Here is a 19,259-nt window from a genome sequence, read left to right on the forward strand (position 1 = left end):
TACTTGCCTGGTTGCCTCCATTCCATTCCCAGGTGGACTTTTCAATCTCCCAAAACATTTACTCGCTTCTCTCAATCTGCAGTTTATCTCCACCCCCATCCTCCATTTCCTGCCACATGCACCCCCAAATACTTAAAACTGTCTACTTCCTTCAGTCTCTCCTTTGATACTTCCAACTCAACTCTGAAAAAATTCTGTGACAAGCTCAGGTCTAAAGATTTTCACATTGGAAGACCAAACTAGGAAGAATGAAACTTTTTTATTTAAGTTTTGACAGCAACTAATTACAGTGTCACAAAGTATCAACCTCCCTGGTGGGAGTCAACCCTAGGGAGCACATTGAGTTAAGGCAGCAGTCTTTCCTCCAGAATTAGATTGGAAGAAGGACCATCTCCCTTCTGTCATTTGGTGGCTAATGTTGACAGGGACTGGGTATACTTTGTCTCCATAGTGGGAGTATTCTGGGGGGTACCACAAGGAGGCAGTGAGCAATTAATCTTCCTAGACAACCATCACCTAGTGAAAGGGTGAAACTGCCATCAAGAAGGGTGGTCTAAAGGAAAGCCTAGATTTCCTCCATATCTTGTTAAAGTTGAAACTGATTATGCAGTCAACTCAGTCACTACTTAACAGTTGCCAGACTTCCATAGTGGTACATACACCTAGGTCTCTTAATTCAACACTTGCCAGCTGCCACTTGAGTGGACATTTGGGGCCTGGACTAACCCACTTTGGTAACTGGCTTGGGACATAAAACACCAACAATTACTGAAGTGGGTCCATGTCCTGGGCCCAAACATCTGCACAAGTGGTGGTTGGCGAGTGTTGGACTAAGAGACCTAGGTGTAATCTGGTCCAGGATAATACCAAGGCGATATGAAGCTCCATTAAGCTTGCCTTTATGGAAAAAATGCTAAATCATAGGAATGGGAAGATTTATGAACTGCAAAATTAAAAAATTAATCGAAAGATAAGCATTCAATATTTTGAGGCAGATCTCCACTTCAACTTGAATTTCACACAACATTGGTCCACTGGGGGCAATACTCAAGTCTTTGTTGACCAAGTGAAGCAAGCAATTTGCATGTATATAATTTTTTATGATCAAGAAAACAAATTTATGTGGACATTTTATTTAAGAGTTTCCTAACAAAATACAACTCTAAAGCCTCTAGCTACTCCGAGTTGTCTACAAAATTAAGAACAATGCAGGTGTACTGGCCTAAAACACGTTCAGTATAATGCTAGCATCTTACAGGTTCTGAATTTGATGAAACTTTACTGGGGAACTAGAATATCAAGAATACATTGTGACCCACAGAAAAATATATTTTAATTAAGCTGACAATGAAAATCCATGACAAGACTGCAACACTGATAAGACAGATTGCAGTTTTGCATATGGGACTAGGCCTGGTCTGGAATGTTGTACATATACATAAGCACAGCTGCCAAAAGTAATTCTTAGGTCTAAGTATTTCAAAATATTAATGTAAGCAACCCTTTCGTAGGTCAATGGCTACCCAAGCCTGTCCAATCCACCACCAAGACCTATCTCCACTCTGACAGAGGCTCTAAAAGGCCTTCCATCAAACCAGAGACTACTGCAAGACCCAGTCTAGACCCGTTACCAGCCCAATTAGTAAATGCTCAGGCTATATGGGCATGTGGCACATTTCCCTGATGTTGATCCCACTCCCAAGGTTGCCTCAAGAACCCTCCCTGGAGGAAACAAAGTGGATGTTCATAGACCTTGTAGCTGGGAGTTGATCAAACATGTCAAGAGCTGTTCGGAATGGGAAAGGTTGTTGCATGGGAGCCTGCTTGGGGACTGTCAATGGCATGCATGTGAAGCAGCACACTCCCTGGCACACTGTCTCGATTTGAGACTCAAGTCAAAGAGTAGTGCAACTTTGCATTTGACAAGAGAGAACAGAGCTCCAGATCCCTCACCCTCCAAAGGTACAAGTTTAGATGGTGCTACCTGAAGAGATTAATACACCCATTATCAGGCTCCTTTGACAGAATTCAGCAAGACGGATTTTGCTCCAGTGCAGGGAGTATACATAAATTACTATATAGTATCAGCTGCAATCACCCAGAGCCCTCCACATATTGTGATATACATTGCCTAAAAACAAATATGAGGGGAAAAGCCCTTAGTATATGCATGCTTTTATTATAAACAAAGAAAAAATAAGGGGAGAGGTCCATAATCCAACAGCAAATACCCCACAGATTCATCAAATCAAAGATCCTGGTATTCTTTAATGAGCATTATGTAAAGTGTTTCTACTACACCGCATCAAAACAAAGGAATGAAAATACAAATACCATTCATCTAAGATTCTATCATTTCAAGTTGTGGTGAGAAAATTTATAAAAGAAAACTTTCTTGACACCAAGGTGCAAGCACAAGATGTGCAAGACTGCACCTTTCCCATATCCAGTCTCAGGAAGAGATAGCTTAGTTCTGAGAGCTGAAGTATTCCTTGCTTCCTTCAGGGTCAGCCTTCATGGTCTTGGAGCCAGGCTTCCATCCAGCTGGGCATACTGTAAGATGATTTTTAGTTTTAGGACGTGCATCAACTATTTGCACATTTGGTATCAAGGGCTCTTAGAGAAACCTCTTCAATTTTATCACATGCATGGGTAGGAGGAAGAGAAGAGTGTGAGAGAAGGAAAAAGTGAGCAAGTGAGAGAGAGAGAGAGAGTGTGCGAGTGTGTGCGTGCGTGCGTGCGTGCGTGTGCGTGCGTGCGTGCGTGTGTGTGTGTGTGTGTGTGTGTGTGTTTTGGTGGGGGTTATTGGTAAGACCTATGTACATATACTGTAGGTTTTTCAATAATTACAAGGGAGGTAGCCTAAGTCAAAAAGCATAATTCCACCCAATCCCCATCCCTCACTCTTTTCTTGGCTCCTGGATGATGGGTCATCCCTGCATCCCATCCACTGCCCTGAGTCAGAATGTAGCAGGACAGCACATCCACAGCAAGGCTGCTTCATTTAATTGGCAACTCCCCCCCCCCTCCATCCCCTCATGCAGAATAAGAGATGGGGAGAAATCCCTTCGGGCAGCGTCAGAATATTATTCACAGGTACTCCCTAACCCCACCTCCACTCCCTTCCATGTATCACAGCATCATCCATACAACCATTCTCCACTCATGCCTATTTTCTGCCTTCTCCCTCAAACATTCCCCTTTTCCCCAATACTCCTTTTACACCATCCTTTTTACCTTTTACACCATCTTTGGTTGCCCCCTCCTGTTCACTCCTTCTGCATCTTAAATTTTTTCTTCACTCATTCCTTCCACATGTCCAAACCATCAAGTCTTTCCACAACCCTCTCCCAACTCTTTCCACACCTGCTCTCCTCCTCATTCCTCACTATCCAGCCTAGTAACACCTACCATACTTCTCACCCATTTCATATCAAAACACATTTAAACTCTTCATCTCATGTTCCATGTTTGACCAATTGCTGTCGGTACAATCACCCCTTCATACAATCTCTTATCATCCATTCCAAAATGTCTCATTAAACTTTTCAACTCCCCCAAAGCATTTACTTATTTCTCAATCTACATTCCACCTCCACTCTTCCCTTTCCTGCCACATTCTAAATCTATTCACTTCCTCCAGTCTCCTTTTATACTCTTACAATTTGCTGCCATCCTCTCCCCTTGTACACTGCCTTAATTTTACTATTTTATCTGCAACTTCCCTCTCACACACACCTTACCAAACTGTCACTTCCTTAATCCTTCCTTTGATCCTGCTACAAGTGCACTGTTGTCAGCAAACAACTGGCTTATCTCCCGTTTTTCTCCTAACCATCTCCAATCCCTGGCCCATCACCCTATCCATTTATAAATTGAAAGACATGTTGACATAACATCCCTGGTGAAATCCCACCTTTATCTCAAACAATTCTCCCTTTCAAATTCTACCATAGGCTCTACTACTATTGTAAAAACTAACAGCTTTCCCCCTATCCTGTATATCTGCAATACCTCACACAGTGCCTTCCTGTCTAGCCTGTCATAAGCCTTTTCCAAATCCATAAAGGCCCAAAAAATCATCACCTTTTCCTAAAGCTCTCACATCTTCCTTACCACAAAAATATGATCCACACAATCCCTACCGTCTTAAACCCACACCATTCCTCACCTAATCCTCTCAGTCACCTCTCCCATAACCCTTCCCAACTACACTAGTCAAACTGATCTTTCTGAAACTACTACTCGCACTTATCCCCCTTTCCCTTATAGAGGGGAACTATACAGACTCCAGCCCTTCGGCACTCAACCCCTTTTAAACAAACCTTAAACCTTACTAGCCAGTCCACCATCACCATACCTCCGTTTTATTAGACACTTCACATGACATCCATCTAACCCAGGTGCCTTACATGCTCTCATTTTAACAATTGCCTTCACCTCATCTTTTATTTCTCCATTTTTCTCATTCATCACTCATTTTCTTAGCACTTCTCACTGCTACTATCCTTCCCCTCCATATCCTCCTCTAGATTAGGTACTCCCTACAATAATCTTCCCATCTTCCTCTTACTGCCATCTTCCATTATCTCTCCATCTGCACTTTTTACCTTTTGTCTACTTTATTTGCCTCCTCTTCCTCTTAATTTCCTTCCACCAAAATTTTCTGTCACCCTTACCCATTTTCACATCGTTATCTTGTGCTTTACTTTGCTTTTCTCTTTGTACCTCTCATACGATTCTCCCGTCCTATTTTGCAACCAACCAACCTGTGAATGCTCATTTCTTCTCTTCTAGAACCTTCTTTGCTTCATCATACCATCAATCACTACCTTTCCTTCTATTTCCTCCTGTCCTCCTTGTTCCATACACCATCTCTGCACACCCGACTCCATCCTTGAAATATCCCCATTCCTCCACTCCTGGTTCTACCTATCCTTCACTCCTACTCCTCTCACTTTCTTGTACTCTTTGATTATGAAGTTTACTCTCAGCACCTCCCTACCTTCTGACCTTTTTCCTCTTTCTCCATCTATCCTTCACTCTCTACCTTCCAAAAAAATTCTGATATTTCCCACCACTCTCCCCAAAGAACATGTACATCCAAAACTCTTCCTATTCTTCTGGTTACCACTGTATAGTCCGTTAAAGCCCTACCAACCTTATCCACCACCCTCTCCCATGTTATGTTTGACTTTCTTCCTAAACACGGTTTGCCATCATCAACCCTTTCTAGACAAATCTCCAACTCTACTACAATTTTTTCCTAGCACTCCAGACTTTTATGCATGGGGGGGATGGAGAGGGGGGGGGGTCGCCGATTTAGTGAAGCGGCCTTGCTGTGGATGTGCTGTGTCTTGCGACATTGCTTCTGACCCAGGGCAGTGGACAAGGTGCAGGGGTGACCCATCATCCAGGTGCTAAGATAAGAGGGAGGGTGGAGGGGAGTGGAGTGTATTCAGAGATGGAATGGGTGGGAATGATTTTATACATTTTTCTTTTTGGCTACCTCCCTAGTAAGGAGGAAAAAGCCTTGGTATATGTATGTACTCCAGACTTCCCAACCACTCCATATATTGGTTTGTGTCCTACTCCAGCATCGAGATCTCTCGATACCACATCGACATTTCTCCCTAAATTCTATGCACTCGTGTAAATCTATCCAAAAAGCCTCCCTTTCCTCTATACTCTTCTCACTACCAGGCCCACATTAACCTTGAAGAAACCTTCCACAGCCATCTTAAATACTAGTATAGCCACCCCTTCTCTCCAATGTCTTTTCACACCCAACACCATCTCAACTACACTTCCAAACTCAAACTTGCCCTTTCCTTTCAACTTTTTTCACTCAATACCAACTCATCCATCTCACACATACTGACTCTTTCCTTTCACTCATCTGTACCACATCCCTGCATATTAAAAGAGCTAAATATTAGGGTTCTGGTTGGGAAACTCCTAGACCCTATGCCTTTGCATCCCCCCCCCTTTTTTTTTTAATCCTTTTGGGCTATAGAGTAGGATGCCTAGTCCCATGTTTGTGTCTGTGGCAATATTCTCCCCTACCACAGGGTTCAGCAAAAATGGAAATGTATATTCAGAGAAGTGGTACAGGACACTATTAAGAGTGGGGGGGACAGCATAACATAGGGATTGTAGTATATAAAGTAGCCAAAGATTCTTACCTTCACCATGTACATCTGTGAACTGGAAGGCTTGAACCAATCTCAAGGTCTCGTCAACATCTCGTCCAACAGGAAGATCATTAATTGTCACCTGGTCAAGATTAAGCACAAGGTTACAAAACCAGCAAGTCACCATATGCATCATAAACTCAACATCAGTTTGAATTACTAGGGTCAACATTTTCAGTGAAGCGGCTAGAATACATCGAGTACTGCTATTCAACTAATTTCAACCAGATCATCACTATAGCCAATCTAAACCTGGAACAGTCTTGTATGGCAACATGTAACCAAAAACAAGTACCAGATGTAACAAACCTGACGAAGATTGTGTGATTTATCAATGATAAAAAGACCTCTGAATGCAACCCCATCATCTTCCTTAAGTACACCATATGCCTTGGCAATTTCCATGTTCTTGTCAGCCAGAACTGGAATATTCATGGTTCCTAGACCTCCCTGCTTACGGTCTTGGTTGATCCTGGAGGAGAATGTCAGGGCATGTGATCACAAAACTTTTGGGATTCTATCTCAAATAGTTGTAATAGTGACTTCAGGTCTTCCCACATATACAAGGGAAAAAAAAAAAAAAAAAAACTTTAGGATAATGTCTTGTGTTGGTCACTGGCTTCCAGTGATATGAGTAGTCTCCACTGTCAGCTCTCCTTGTGTGAAAAAATGCAAGATTTACTGGGCCAAGGCAGGAGAGAACACCTCAAAGCTGCACTTCCAGATGGAAACTAGGATACCAACACATTTTGAGGATATGTCATAGGAAGATGGCACACTTCCCATTACCAACTCATGCATGGTCCCAAATACATACAAGAACCTTCCCCCCCCCCCATTATGGAGGGGGGCAGGCAAAGCATGCACACCCAGCATTTAAATATAATTCACCCATGACCCCTCTTAGCCTTACAATCTAGTCCAAAGCACTCATATTACAGTCGTCAAAAAAACCCATTTGTTGTCCCTCTCAGTCTTTGTGAATAAAGTATCATCCCTGTCCCCCCACTGTACTGCTCAAGTTAGTCTATGTACATTGCATTCATGTCAACTTCAAATACTTACCATGCCAAGTGAGAGAAGTGAGAGTCAGTTGAACAGGCTATAAGTTCACAGCTAATCTTGCGGAATTCTTCTGCACGATCGGAGAAAGCAATGATCTCAGTGGGGCAGACAAAAGTGAAGTCCAAGGGATAGAAGAACAGCACCACATATTTGCCCTATAAATAAAAATTACTTTTACACTAGCTGCACCGAATCTCATTAAAGACATTGACAGACTGGAAAAAGTACAACGGCGAGCCACAAAACCGATTCCAAATATAAAAAATAAATCATACGAAAATCGACAAAAACATATGAATCTGTTTTCCCTAAAAAAAGCTTAGACTCAGAGGTGACTTGATACTGGTCTACAAGATTCTAAAGGGAATGGACATCAAAAGTGACAAATTTTTCACATTGAATGAGAATCGGACAAGAAACAATGGTCTCAAACTGTCCGTAAATAGATTAAATTTGGAAGTAGGTAGAAACAACTTTGCCAACCATGTAGTTAATGAATGGAATAAACTTCCTGCACAGGTTGCAATGTAGTTCAGTTCAAAGCTTTAAGAACCATTTAGATAAACACCTAAGCAAGATGCTGTAATGATTATAATTTATTTTATATAATTTGTTTGTTTTATCATCATTTGTCTGTTTGATTTTCATTTATTATTAGTTATATGCCAATTTATTATTATCTACTATTTACCTGTTTGTTTATTATTTAACTATACCTATGCATTTATGTATTTTATTTGTTATTCACATTATAGTTTTTCTTTATTATTTCATTATTATGATTTTTCGCATCCGACCTGGATATGGACCAAAAGGTCTCCTGTCGGCATGCTCCGCCTTTGTAATCCTTTGTGTGTGTGTGTGTGTGTGTGTGTGTGTGTGTGTGTGTGTGTGTGTGTGTGTGTGTGTGTGTGTGTGTGTATTCACCTCGGATCTGCTGCAGCCTCATGTCGAGACAGCCAGACACCACCCTATGGCAGCGAGCTCAAAGCTCATTATTTGCCGATCTTTGGGTAGGTCTGAGACCACTCACAAATCACAAACCGGGACAGCAAGGTCACAAGTCCTTGACTAACATCCCGTACCTACTCACTGCTAGGTGAACAGGGGTTACACGTGAAGGGAGACAAACCCAACTTATCTCCGCCCGGCCGGGGAATCGAACCCCGGATCTCTGGCTTGTGAGGCCAGTGCTTTACCAATCCGCCACCGAGCCGTGTGTGTGTGTGCGTGTCTGTCTGTCCGAGTGTGTATGAATGCATTTCTGTGTGTGTGTGTATGAGTGTGTGCATGTCTGTCAGTGTCAGAGCGTTTGTGTGTATGTGTGTGTGTGTGTGTATTTACCTAGTTGTATTTTACGGGAAGGGGAGCTATGCTCGTGGTGTCCCGTCTTCATATCTCATTTTATCTAAACTATTTCTAAATTCATGTATTGTTTTTGCACACACCACTTTCTCATCTAACTTGTGTGTGTGTGTGTGCGTGCGTGTCTGCCCGAGTATGTGTGTATGCGTGCGTGTGTGTGTGTGTGCGCGTGCGTGTGTCTGCCCGAGTGTGTGTGTGTGTGCGCGTGCGTGTGTCTGCCCGAGTGTGTGTGTGTGTGCGCGTGCGTGTGTCTGCCCGAGTGTGTGTGTGTGCGTGCGTGTGTCTGTCCGAGTGGGTGTGTGTGCGTGCGTGTGTCTGTCCGAGTGGGTGTGTGTGCGTGCGTGTGTCTGTCCGAGTGGGTGTGTGTGCGTGCGTGTGTCTGTCCGAGTGGGTGTGTGTGCGTGCGTGTGTCTGTCCGAGTGGGTGTGTGCGTGCGTGTGTCTGTGTGCGTGGGTCTGTCCGAGTGGGTGTGTGGGTGTGTGCGTGCGTGGGTCTGTCCGAGTGGGTGGGTGTGCGTGCGTGTGTGTGCGTGTGTCCGTCCGAGTGTGTGTGTGCGTGTGTCCGTCCGAGTGTGTGTGTGCGTGTGTCTGTCCAAATGTGTGTGTGCGTGTGTCTGTCCAAATGTGTGTGTGCGTGTGTCTGTCCAAATGTGTGTGTGTGTGTGTGTCCGAGTGTATATGAATTCGTTTCTCCCCGAGTGTGTGTGTGTGCGCGTGTGCCTGTCCGAGTGTGTGCGTGTGTCTGTCCAAGTGTGTGTGTCTGTCCGAGTGTGTGCGTGTGTGTGCGCGTCTGTCCGAGTGTGTGCGTGTGTGTGTGCGTCTGTCCGAGTGTGTGTGTGTGTGCGTGTCTGTCCGAGTGTGTGTGTGTGTGTGCGTGTCTGTCCGAGTGTGTGTGTGTGTGTGTGTGTGTGTGTGCGTGTCTGTCCGAGTGTGTGTGTGTGTGTGCGTGTCTGTCCGAGTGTGTGTGTGTGTGTGTGCGTGTCTGTCCGAGTGTGTGTGCGTGTCTGTCAGAGTGTGTGTGCGTGTGTCTGCCCTGTGTCTGCCCTGTGTGTGTGTGTGTGCGTGTGCGCGTGTGTGTGGGTGTCTCTCCGAGTGTGTGTGTGTGTGTGTGTGTCTGTCAGTGTGTGTGTGTGTGTCCGAGTGTGCGCGTGTGTCTGTCAGTGTGTGTGCGTGTCTGCCCTGTGTGTGTGCGTGTGTCTGCCCTGTGTGTGTGTGTGTGGGTGTCTCTCCGAGTGTGTGTGTGTGTGTGGGTGTCTCTCCGAGTGTGTGTGTGTGTGTGCGTGTCTGTCAGTGTGTGTGTGTGTGTCCGAGTGTCTGTCAGTGTGTGTGCGTGTCTGTCCGAGTGTGTGTGCGTGTCTGTCCGAGTGTGTGCGTGTGTGTCAGTGTGTGTATGTGTGCGCGCGCGGCCGAGCGTATGTGCGTGTCTGTTTGTCCGAGTGTGTGTGCGTGTCTGTGTCCGAGTGTGTGTGTACGTGTCTGTCTGGTATGTGTGCGCGCGCGGCCGAGCGTGTCTGTGTCCGAGTGTGTGTGTGCGTGTCTGTGTCCGAGTGTGTGTGTGCGTGTCTGTGTCCGAGTGTGTGTGTGCGTGTCTGTCTGTGTCCGAGTGTGTGTGTGTGTGTGTGTCTGTCTGTCCGAGTGTGTGTGTGTGTGTCTGTCTGTCCGAGTGTGTGTGTGTGTGTCTGTCTGTCCGAGTGTGTGTGTGTGTGTGTGTGTGTGTGTGTGTGTGTGTGTCTGTCTGTCCGAGTGTGTGTGTGTGTGTCTGTCTGTCCGAGTGTGTGTGTGTGTGTGTGTGTCTGTCTGTCCGAGTGTGTGTGTGTGTGTGTGTGTCTGTCTGTCCGTGTGTGTGTGTGTGTGTGTGTGTGTCTGTCCGAGTGTGTGTGTGCGTGTCTGTCCGAGTGTGTGCGTGTGTGTCAGTGTGTGTATGTGTGCGCGCGCGGCCGAGCGTGTGTGCGTGTCTGTCTGTCCGAGTGTGTGTGTGCGTGTCTGTCTGTCCGAGTGTGTGTGTGTATCTGTCTGTCCGAGTGTGTGTGTGTATCTGTCTGTCCGAGTGTGTGTGCGTGTCTGTCTGTCCGAGTGTGTGTGCGTGTCTGTGTCCGAGTGTGTGTGTACGTGTCTGTCTGGTATGTGTGCGCGCGCGGCCGAGCGCTGTGTCCGAGTGTGTGTGTGCGTGTCTGTGTCCGAGTGTGTGTGTGCGTGTCTGTGTCCGAGTGTGTGTGTGCGTGTCTGTCTGTGTCCGAGTGTGTGTGTGTGTGTGTGTGTCCGAGTGTGCGTGTCTGTCTGTGTCCGAGTGTGTGTGTGCGTGTCTGTCTGTGTCCGAGTGTGTGTGTGTGTGTGTGTGTCTGTCTGTCCGAGTGTGTGTGTGTGTGTGTGTGTGTGTGTCTGTCTGTCCGAGTGTGTGTGTGTGTGTGTGTCTGTCAGAGTGTGTGTGTGTGTGTCTGTCCGAGTGTGTGTGTGTGTGTGTCTGTCTGTCCGAGTGTGTGTGTGTGTGTGTGTCTGTCCGAGTGTGTGTGTGTGTGTGTCTGTCTGTCCGAGTGTGTGTGTGTGTGTGTGTGTCTGTCCGAGTGTGTGTGTGTGTGTGTGTGTGTGTGTGTGTGTGTGTGTGTGTGTGTGTGTGTGTGTGTGTCTGTCCGAGTGTGTGTGTGTGTGTCTGTCTGTCCGAGTGTGTGTGTGTGTCTGTCTGTCCGAGTGTGTGTGTGTGTGTGTCTGTCCGAGTGTGTGTGTGTGTGTGTCTGTCCGAGTGTGTGTGTGCGTGTCTGTCTGTCCGAGTGTGTGTGTGCGTGTCTGTCTGTCCGAGTGTGTGTGTGCGTGTCTGTCTGTCCGAGTGTGTGTGTGCGTGTCTGTCTGTCCGAGTGTGTGTGTGCGTGTCTGTCTGTCCGAGTGTGTGTGTGCGTGTCTGTCTGTCCGAGTGTGTGTGTGCGTGTCTGTCTGTCCGTGTGTGTGCCTGTCTGTCTGTCCGAGTGTGTGTATGCGTGTCTGTCTGTCCGAGTGTGTGTGTGCGTGTCTGTCTGTCAGAGTGTGCGTGTGTGTGTCCGAGTGTGAGTGTGTCTGTCCGAGTGTGTGTGTGCGTGTCTGTCTGTCCGAGTGTGTGTGTGCGTGTCTGTCTGTCCGAGTGTGTGTGTGCGTGTCTGTCTGTCCGAGTGTGTGTGTGCGTGTCTGTCTGTCCGAGTGTGTGTGTGCGTGTCTGTCTGTCCGAGTGTGTGTGTGCGTGTCTGTCTGTCCGAGTGTGTGTGTGCGTGTCTGTCCGAGTGTGTGTGTGCGTGTCTGTGTCCGAGTGTGTGTGTGCGTGTCTGTCTGTCCGAGTGTGTGTGTGCGTGTCTGTCTGTCCGAGTGTGTGTGTGCGTGTCTGTCTGTCCGAGTGTGTGTGTGCGTGTCTGTCTGTCCGAGTGTGTGTGTGCGTGTCTGTCTGTCCGAGTGTGTGTGTGCGTGTCTGTCTGTCCGAGTGTGTGTGTGCGTGTCTGTCTGTCCGAGTGTGTGTGTGCGTGTCTGTCTGCGTGTCTGTCTGTCCGAGTGTGTGTGTGCGTGTCTGTGTGCGTGTCTGTCTGTCCGAGTGTCTGTGTGCGTGTCTGTCTGTCCGAGTGTCTGTGTGCGTGTCTGTCCGAGTGTGTGTGTGGGTGGGTCTGTCCGAGTGTGTATGCGTGCGTGGGTCTGTCCGAGTGTGTGTGTGCGTGCGTGGGTCTGTCCGAGTGTGTGTGTGCGCGCGTGGGTCTGTCCGAGTGTGTGTGTGCGCGCGCGCGCGTGTATGTGCGTGCGTGAGTCTGTCCGAGTGTGTGTGTGCGTGCGTGGGTCTGTCCGAGTGTGTGTGTGTGTCCGAGTGTGTCTGTCCGAGTGTGTGTGTGCGTGCGTCTGTCCGAGTGTGCGTGTGTGTGTCCGAGTGTGTGTGAGTGTCTGTCTGACCGAGTGTGTGTGAGTGTCTGTCTGTCCGAGTGTGTGTGTGCGTGTCTGTCTGTCCGAGTGCGTGTCTGTCTGTCCGAGTGTGTGTGTGTATCTGTCTGTCCGAGTGTGTGTGTGTATCTGTCTGTCCGAGTGTGTGTGTGTATCTGTCTGTCCGAGTGTGTGTGTGTGCGTGTCTGTCTGTCCGAGTGTGTGTGTGCGTGTCTGTCTGTCCGAGTGTGTGTGTGCGTGTCTGTCTGTCCGAGTGTGTGTGTGCGTGTCTGTCTGTCCGAGTGTGTGTGTGCGTGTCTGTCTGTCCGAGTGTGTGTGTGCGTGTCTGTCTGTCCGAGTGTGTGTGTGCGTGTCTGTCTTTCCGAGTGTGTGTGTGCGTGGCGTCTGTCTGAGTGTGTGTGCGCGCGTGTCTGTCCGAGAGTGTGTGTGCGCGCGTGTCTGTCCGAGAGTGTGTGTGCGCGCGTGTCTGTCCGAGAGAGTGCCGGCGCGCCTGTCCGAGAGTGCGCGTGAGTGAGTCCGATAGTGTGCGTGCGTGTGTCTGTCCGAGAGTGTGCGTGCGTGTGTATCCGGGTGTGCGCGTGAGTGTGTCTGTCCGAGAGTGTGTGTGCGTGTGTGTGTAGCAAGTACGGGCATAAAATTTAAAATAGCACTACAAAATGTTTCAAAAAGACTTGCCACCTTTGCTGATCCTCAACACTAGCCAACTTCGTACATGGATTCCATAATGAAAGGGCTAAATCTATTTGGACTAATGCCTTCCATGCTTGGCAGCACCCATCTTTTTTTAACGTGACACCACTTCTGAACTGTACCCAATTTCATGGTAAACAAAATAAATATTAATGTGCAATTCAATTATCTCTGAAAATGAAAAAGTAACTAATCTCAAACACTTTTCAAACAAAACAACTCACCTTGTAATCAGAGAGGGAGATATCCTTGAACTGTCCATTGACTACAGCAGTGCCTTTGAAGGAGGGTGCTGGGCGGCCAATAGCAGGAACTACGTTGTCAGTCATGGTGAAATTTTGTTTGAGGTTTTATCTGGAACGAAATGAAAAAATCACATGAATGGTAACCCTATTTGCCACCCACATGTGCTTCCTACTCTCCAAATGTATCATACCTGGCAGTTACGGGTCCTGTAATTCAAAGTGCACGCTTATGCTTGATGCAGTCAAAACTTTAGCAAGTGCTGTAGGCGTTGTATCTGCCATTTAGTCCTTCATACTGAGACCCTCTAGAACTCGAGATGGTGCGAGGGGGAGGAGGAAGGTACGAGATTCGCTGGTCATTCATGACCAAGTCTGTTCTCGTCCGTGGTCGAGGTTCGGGGCCTTCCGGACCTCGGCTCGACTGCGACGGACTTTCGCCCGCGCTCCCACCCCTTGACCGTGCCAGATGAAGGGGCATCCCCTCCAAGGGTCGTGCTTCAGGAAGAGATACTCGATCACGGATCGGTACTCTACTGCCACGTAATTGACATTAGTCCTGTGGTTGTGCTATGTCACGCCCTTGTGTGAATAGTCTCATGTTTGTAATCTTAAGGCACGTCTTGCATGAAAGGCGGTTTTATTATATAAATGTACACATACTTGACCTGTTTAATCACTGCGCAATGCCAAATCTGTTAGATAGCGCTCTTTAGTATGATCGTAGTACTGAAACGTTCCTGATTTGGCGGGAAAAGCTCGCTCTGCTTTCCCACTGGCCGAGGATCTTCAACCTATGAATTTGGATACATTTTGCCATGTTCCAGACATCGGCTCCCATCCGCTGAGTATACAAGGGCGGGGCCTAGGACGACCAACAGATAAGTCGAGAAGTCAGCAGTGACAGCTCCAGACTATTGCAAAAAGAAGCTGAAGCCCAGGGCCCATCTGAATCAACGTAGAATTACCTACATCATCGACTTATAAATCAGCTAAGAAGTCCTTAGGACCATAACAAGAAGTATTTAACATTCATTATCAGAATTCATCGGACACTATCCAGGTTACTGCTGGACTACGAGCGACGTAACTTTCGTCTTTCTAATTAAGAAACCTCAAATATCTTCCTGAATACCAGAAGCTACAAGAATCTGCCCCCTCCCAGATTTTATCGTTCACTTCATACTACCCATTCATCTCCATAGTGACCGTTAGACTGTTTCGCCCATCTGATCGTACGATAAAAACTACATGATAAGCGATACGATTCCTTGTCATATGCATTGTTATATTCTATGCTCATTTGTGTTATTTTTGTTAGTGTAATATTTAGTCTTAACAAGGAGTTTAATTATCATGCCTGTGTCGCTACGAGCCTAAACCATAAGGGCGAGCAGTGATATTTACTCCCCATTTTCACAAATATCGCGGGTGACCTCAGTTCTCTCGTCTATAAATAAAGTTTAGGCAATGAAATTTGTCATGCGGGGGTCAACCAAGTTGCTAATCATGCCAACCTGTTTCCATAAGTATTCGGCCTCTTGCCTGGTTAGGCTCAACTTTTCAGTCGTCCCTCGTATTACACGATAGATAACGCACAAATAATTGATCGGCCCTCTCACTGCGCATTTACACTACCGACAGATGTCAAGTATGCCCGGTCTGTGGCGACGAATCCAGAAGCCACTGATAAGCGAGATGCATGCCTAATGACCTTTGCTGCCAAATCAAGGACGTTCACAAGGAGATCTGCAAGGACAAAACCCCCCACACTCATAACGGACATACTCCTTCCCATAGAGGGTAAAGGGAGGGTCCAATGACCGTTGGAACCAATTGTGGGTCTGCGGCTTTCCGTAATACTCGTAGCAGGACTTTATTTGTACAAAACTACTCCCATGATGTACTTGTATCACACTGCCCTGAGGCTCCAACCTCCCTAATCAAACCCCTTCGCTTGACAAAGACTGTTCGGGAAAAAGGAGAAGAAAAAAAAAAAAACGACGATAGCACTTTGAGTACAAATACGTCAGACATGTACATTCCACTCGATCCTGCAGCTGCGACAGGAAAATATTTTCAGATGACATCGGGTGGAGCAGGATTTCCGCCAGCCATTACTCCACCCCCTTTCAAGGTGACGAGGACGTAACTGCACGTCTGTGCCAGACGCTGAGGCATGTAAATAGACAACCTCGAAGACACTAGTAACGCGAAGCGAGGTTTCCGGGTAAGAGGCAGGCATTGATATTCCGACCGTCCCCGCGACCTCTCCAAACCATCCAAGGCCACAGCCGCCACACTTACCCGACCCTACGTTAAATTTGGACGAGTTAGGCGAGACATCTTCCAACGCGGTTACCTATCATATAGATGTAGCCCCGACTACGGTTGGGCAATACTATGCAACCAAGGGTGAAGAAAGACCAGAAGTGCTTACGATTTCCGAGCCGGTAACTTCAGGAATCCCCCGCCAACCACCATAGCACGCAACGCATTTAACCGGATCAAACCCAACATGAGAAGAGCAGGTGTTAACCAACACAGCAAGCCATAAACGACTGATATTTTCTAACACGTACAATTTCCCAATATGTGCCGATCCTTACTGTACTATTTCGACTGGTTGCACATGGATTACCAAACGAGATTGGCCGCTTCCATATACAGGTTTATGACGTACATGACCAGCAACACTGATCACCGTGCCTAGGGCACCTGGTCGTCTGCAGTCTCCTGGGGATATTGCGTTAAGGGGAATTACCGCACAGCCAGCGGAGGAAAAGTGGAAGGGGGAAGTTGTTCCAGTGCTGCTGCTGTCGCCTTGTTATCGTTGTTGCTACTGTTGAGGTGATAGTAGTGATCGGCAGCGGTGGTATTATCGGTGCTATCTTTTTTTTTTTTGTGTGTGTGTGTGTGTGTGTGTGTGTGTGTGTGTGTGTGTGTGTGTGTGTGTGCGCGCGCGCGAGCGCGCACGATACACTTTAGTGCAATGTATGGTTCAATAAGGCATTTGTGATTGTCAATCGTATGGAATGTGATTGACCCTGAATAGTGCTATCCTCAGTTGTATAGGTTTGTCATTAAACCAGCATGTTATGTTCGACTCTTCACGCAGTAGGCTTCTAATGTGTAGGAGTGTAAATCCTGTCCTTTTGATAAGATAGTATGACAGCTCAAAATAGCTCAAAACTGAAATGGTCACCTCCCTGAATGCAGAAATCTTTGCCCAAGACATGATGTACTCAATACACGGGAACGAAGATAAATCGGTGAGGTAATTTAAAAATTGTCCAAGATGTGTGCTAATTTTTTAAGATTAAAGGTCATAGTTGTATTGTGACATGTGAATAGGAAGAGCTGTATCACTAGATTTGGCTCAAGCAACCTGGCAAAATTTAGATTGCATCCAAAATGCACAAGATTAACTGAACAAATCCAAAAAGACCACCATGCAGACTGACATCCTCATTTCAAGGGCACAGAACAAAGTAGGTGAAGAGTTAAGCTGCTGCAAGTTCACTGGACAAAAAAAAATTTAAATAAAAAATAAAAAAAATACAATACAATAAATCAATAAAGACCTCTGATATGCCCTGACCTGATTGGGGGAGGGTGGGTGTCACCTAAGTGTTGAAGATATGTATCCATGCTGGCTTTCCCATTGGTGGTTTAAGGCAATCCTCACTGATAAGTGGACTGAGAAAAGGAATACTTGAAGACTGGATAAATAATCTCATTCCAATACCCAAAGTGGGAGAACAGGCAAATCCTTTTGGATAACCAGCCACACTTTTGTACCATGTAAGGTTATACAGACTACTTTTAAGGGAAAAAAAAAAATAAATAAAAAAAATAATAATAATAATAATACAATAAATATAAACTATAAAAAACAAGTACCAATGAAAATCACAGGAATTCGTTTTTTTTAATGCATGTAGAGGGTTAGCAGATCCACAAGGTTTGTGTGGACACCTCCTTAATATATTGAACGCTATGTGAACCATAGATTTCTTAATCTGGTTTGAAAACTTCCTGAGCAGTAAGTGTTGACCTCAAATACACAGGATGCCTAAGGGTCTGGGATGGTGAACTTTAAAACCGTTTCTGTCCAATACTCTTCCTATTGTTAATTATCCTTTGGGGTTTAATACAATCAAGCAATAAGCTTTCATGGATGATTCTAAGCTACATTGAAAAATCAATAACACTTTCTTCTGGCCATCAAACTGCACAAGTAGTGCAGAAAATTTGCTTCTAAATTTCAAGAGGGGAGAGTTTAAGGTTACACAAATGTGAGAGGAACTCACAGTACTAGTGCCAAATGTGCAGCTCCCTTAGCCATCAAAAGAACTTTTGAACACGCATGACCTCCACCCTAAAAACCAACAGTACAAATTATTGCAGCAACCAGCAACAATTACATGGCAAGACTTTAAAAATCCACACCTTCCTAGATGCAGGGAAGTTTAGTGTATAAATCTAATTAAACCTCAGCTAGTGCACTGTCCAAGCATGACCACCTGACACCCAACAAGATATTTACAAGCTAACAAGCCTGTGGCTGTGGGGTTTCTTGAATATTCTAATGACATGCATGTTGACATTGTAAAAACAGAGGGCCTCTTTCACAAGCAAAATGATTTACGGCTCTTAATCTCTTAAATTATGTTTGAAAACTAGGTTAGAATCCTAACCACACCCTGTTTTACAGATGAGAAAGAAACAACACCAAGTGGCAGTCACCTAGGTTTAACAAATAGGTGGCATAGCTTCATGCATATGTGAAGAACCAACTAATCCTCCAGCTAGTTAGTGGGGATCAGTCCATTAGAAAATAAAATTTATAGTCTTGGGGACTTGGGCATTACATCAACACTTAATTTTCTTTATTTCAGAAAATGAAAACCAACCCATTACCCTATTTCTTACAAGAAGGGGCCACAGGTTTTCTGCAAGACACCTGGTGTAATGGAGATAAACTGATCTAATGGAAGGCCCGCAACCACAAACCTGATGAAATATTTCAAAGAAACAAAGGCCTGAGATTCCAAACAACTTTTCAAAGACAGGCACTGCATTGCTCACTTTTCCTTCCATACATTATCTTAAATGCATCCCTGGATATCAGGATGGGGAACTATGCCTGGTAGTGGCAGCATCCTGGAGGATAGGTTATCAGACTGGCATACAAAGGCAGAACCATCAAACGAGTGATGTGAAAATCACAAGCTGGTATTATTCCAGTATCATGCAAACGCATTTTTTCACTTTTCATTTTTGAATTTCAAAGGTATTTTTTTTTCTATGGAATGGTTACATTAAGTTAGAATATTTAAAGTTAGGAGCTATTGAACAACAAATCTAACATCAAATATACCTCTTCACATGATTCTGGAAATTTACCCAAAGCCAACCTAATTAACATTATCTGCAATACACTGTAGGCAAAAGACCTTGTCCTACCTGAGGCTTATGAGCTACCAGTCTTCCTACAGTAAAATTAACATACAAATGAAAACCAATCAACATTCCCCTCTACAGACTACATCGTAATCAAATTGATCGAAAATGTCTTGCAACTAAATACTTTCCAACCTTAAACATAAATAATTCAAATGTAGACTAGCATTGACGGTATGTACAAGAAATTTCCATTTTCTTTTTTGGCATTTGAAATAAGTGTTTTAATCTATGGAATAGTTACGTTTGGTTAGACTAAGCTGGACAACGCAAGTTTCATATTAAACATATGTGCTTGCGTGATTCGGAAAATTTACAGCATCGACACCATCCAACATTCGAGAACAAAGCCATGT

At 45.5% G+C, this 19,259-nt stretch overlaps 1 protein-coding gene across 1 annotated transcript in view; it reads right to left on the reverse strand.

Annotated features, from left to right (window-relative positions):
* Positions 1-1,117: 1,117 nt before the first annotated feature.
* Positions 1,118-19,259, reverse strand: part of Prx2 (Peroxiredoxin 2) — an 18,665-nt gene continuing 523 nt past the window's right edge. Inside the window, exons 2-6 of the mRNA XM_076174091.1 lie at positions 13,420-13,549; positions 7,260-7,414; positions 6,504-6,666; positions 6,186-6,276; positions 1,118-2,553 (exon numbers count right to left, since the gene is read on the reverse strand). Of these exons, the coding sequence (XP_076030206.1) occupies positions 2,468-2,553; positions 6,186-6,276; positions 6,504-6,666; positions 7,260-7,414; positions 13,420-13,524 (600 nt within the window). The 5' untranslated portion in view covers positions 13,525-13,549 and the 3' untranslated portion in view covers positions 1,118-2,467. The remainder of the gene's footprint in view (positions 2,554-6,185; positions 6,277-6,503; positions 6,667-7,259; positions 7,415-13,419; positions 13,550-19,259) is intronic.

Source organism: Oratosquilla oratoria, chromosome 35 (assembly GCF_046742065.1).
Source record: "Oratosquilla oratoria isolate Oo_2021 chromosome 35, ASM4674206v1, whole genome shotgun sequence".
Taxonomy (NCBI): Eukaryota; Metazoa; Arthropoda; class Malacostraca; order Stomatopoda; family Squillidae; genus Oratosquilla; species Oratosquilla oratoria.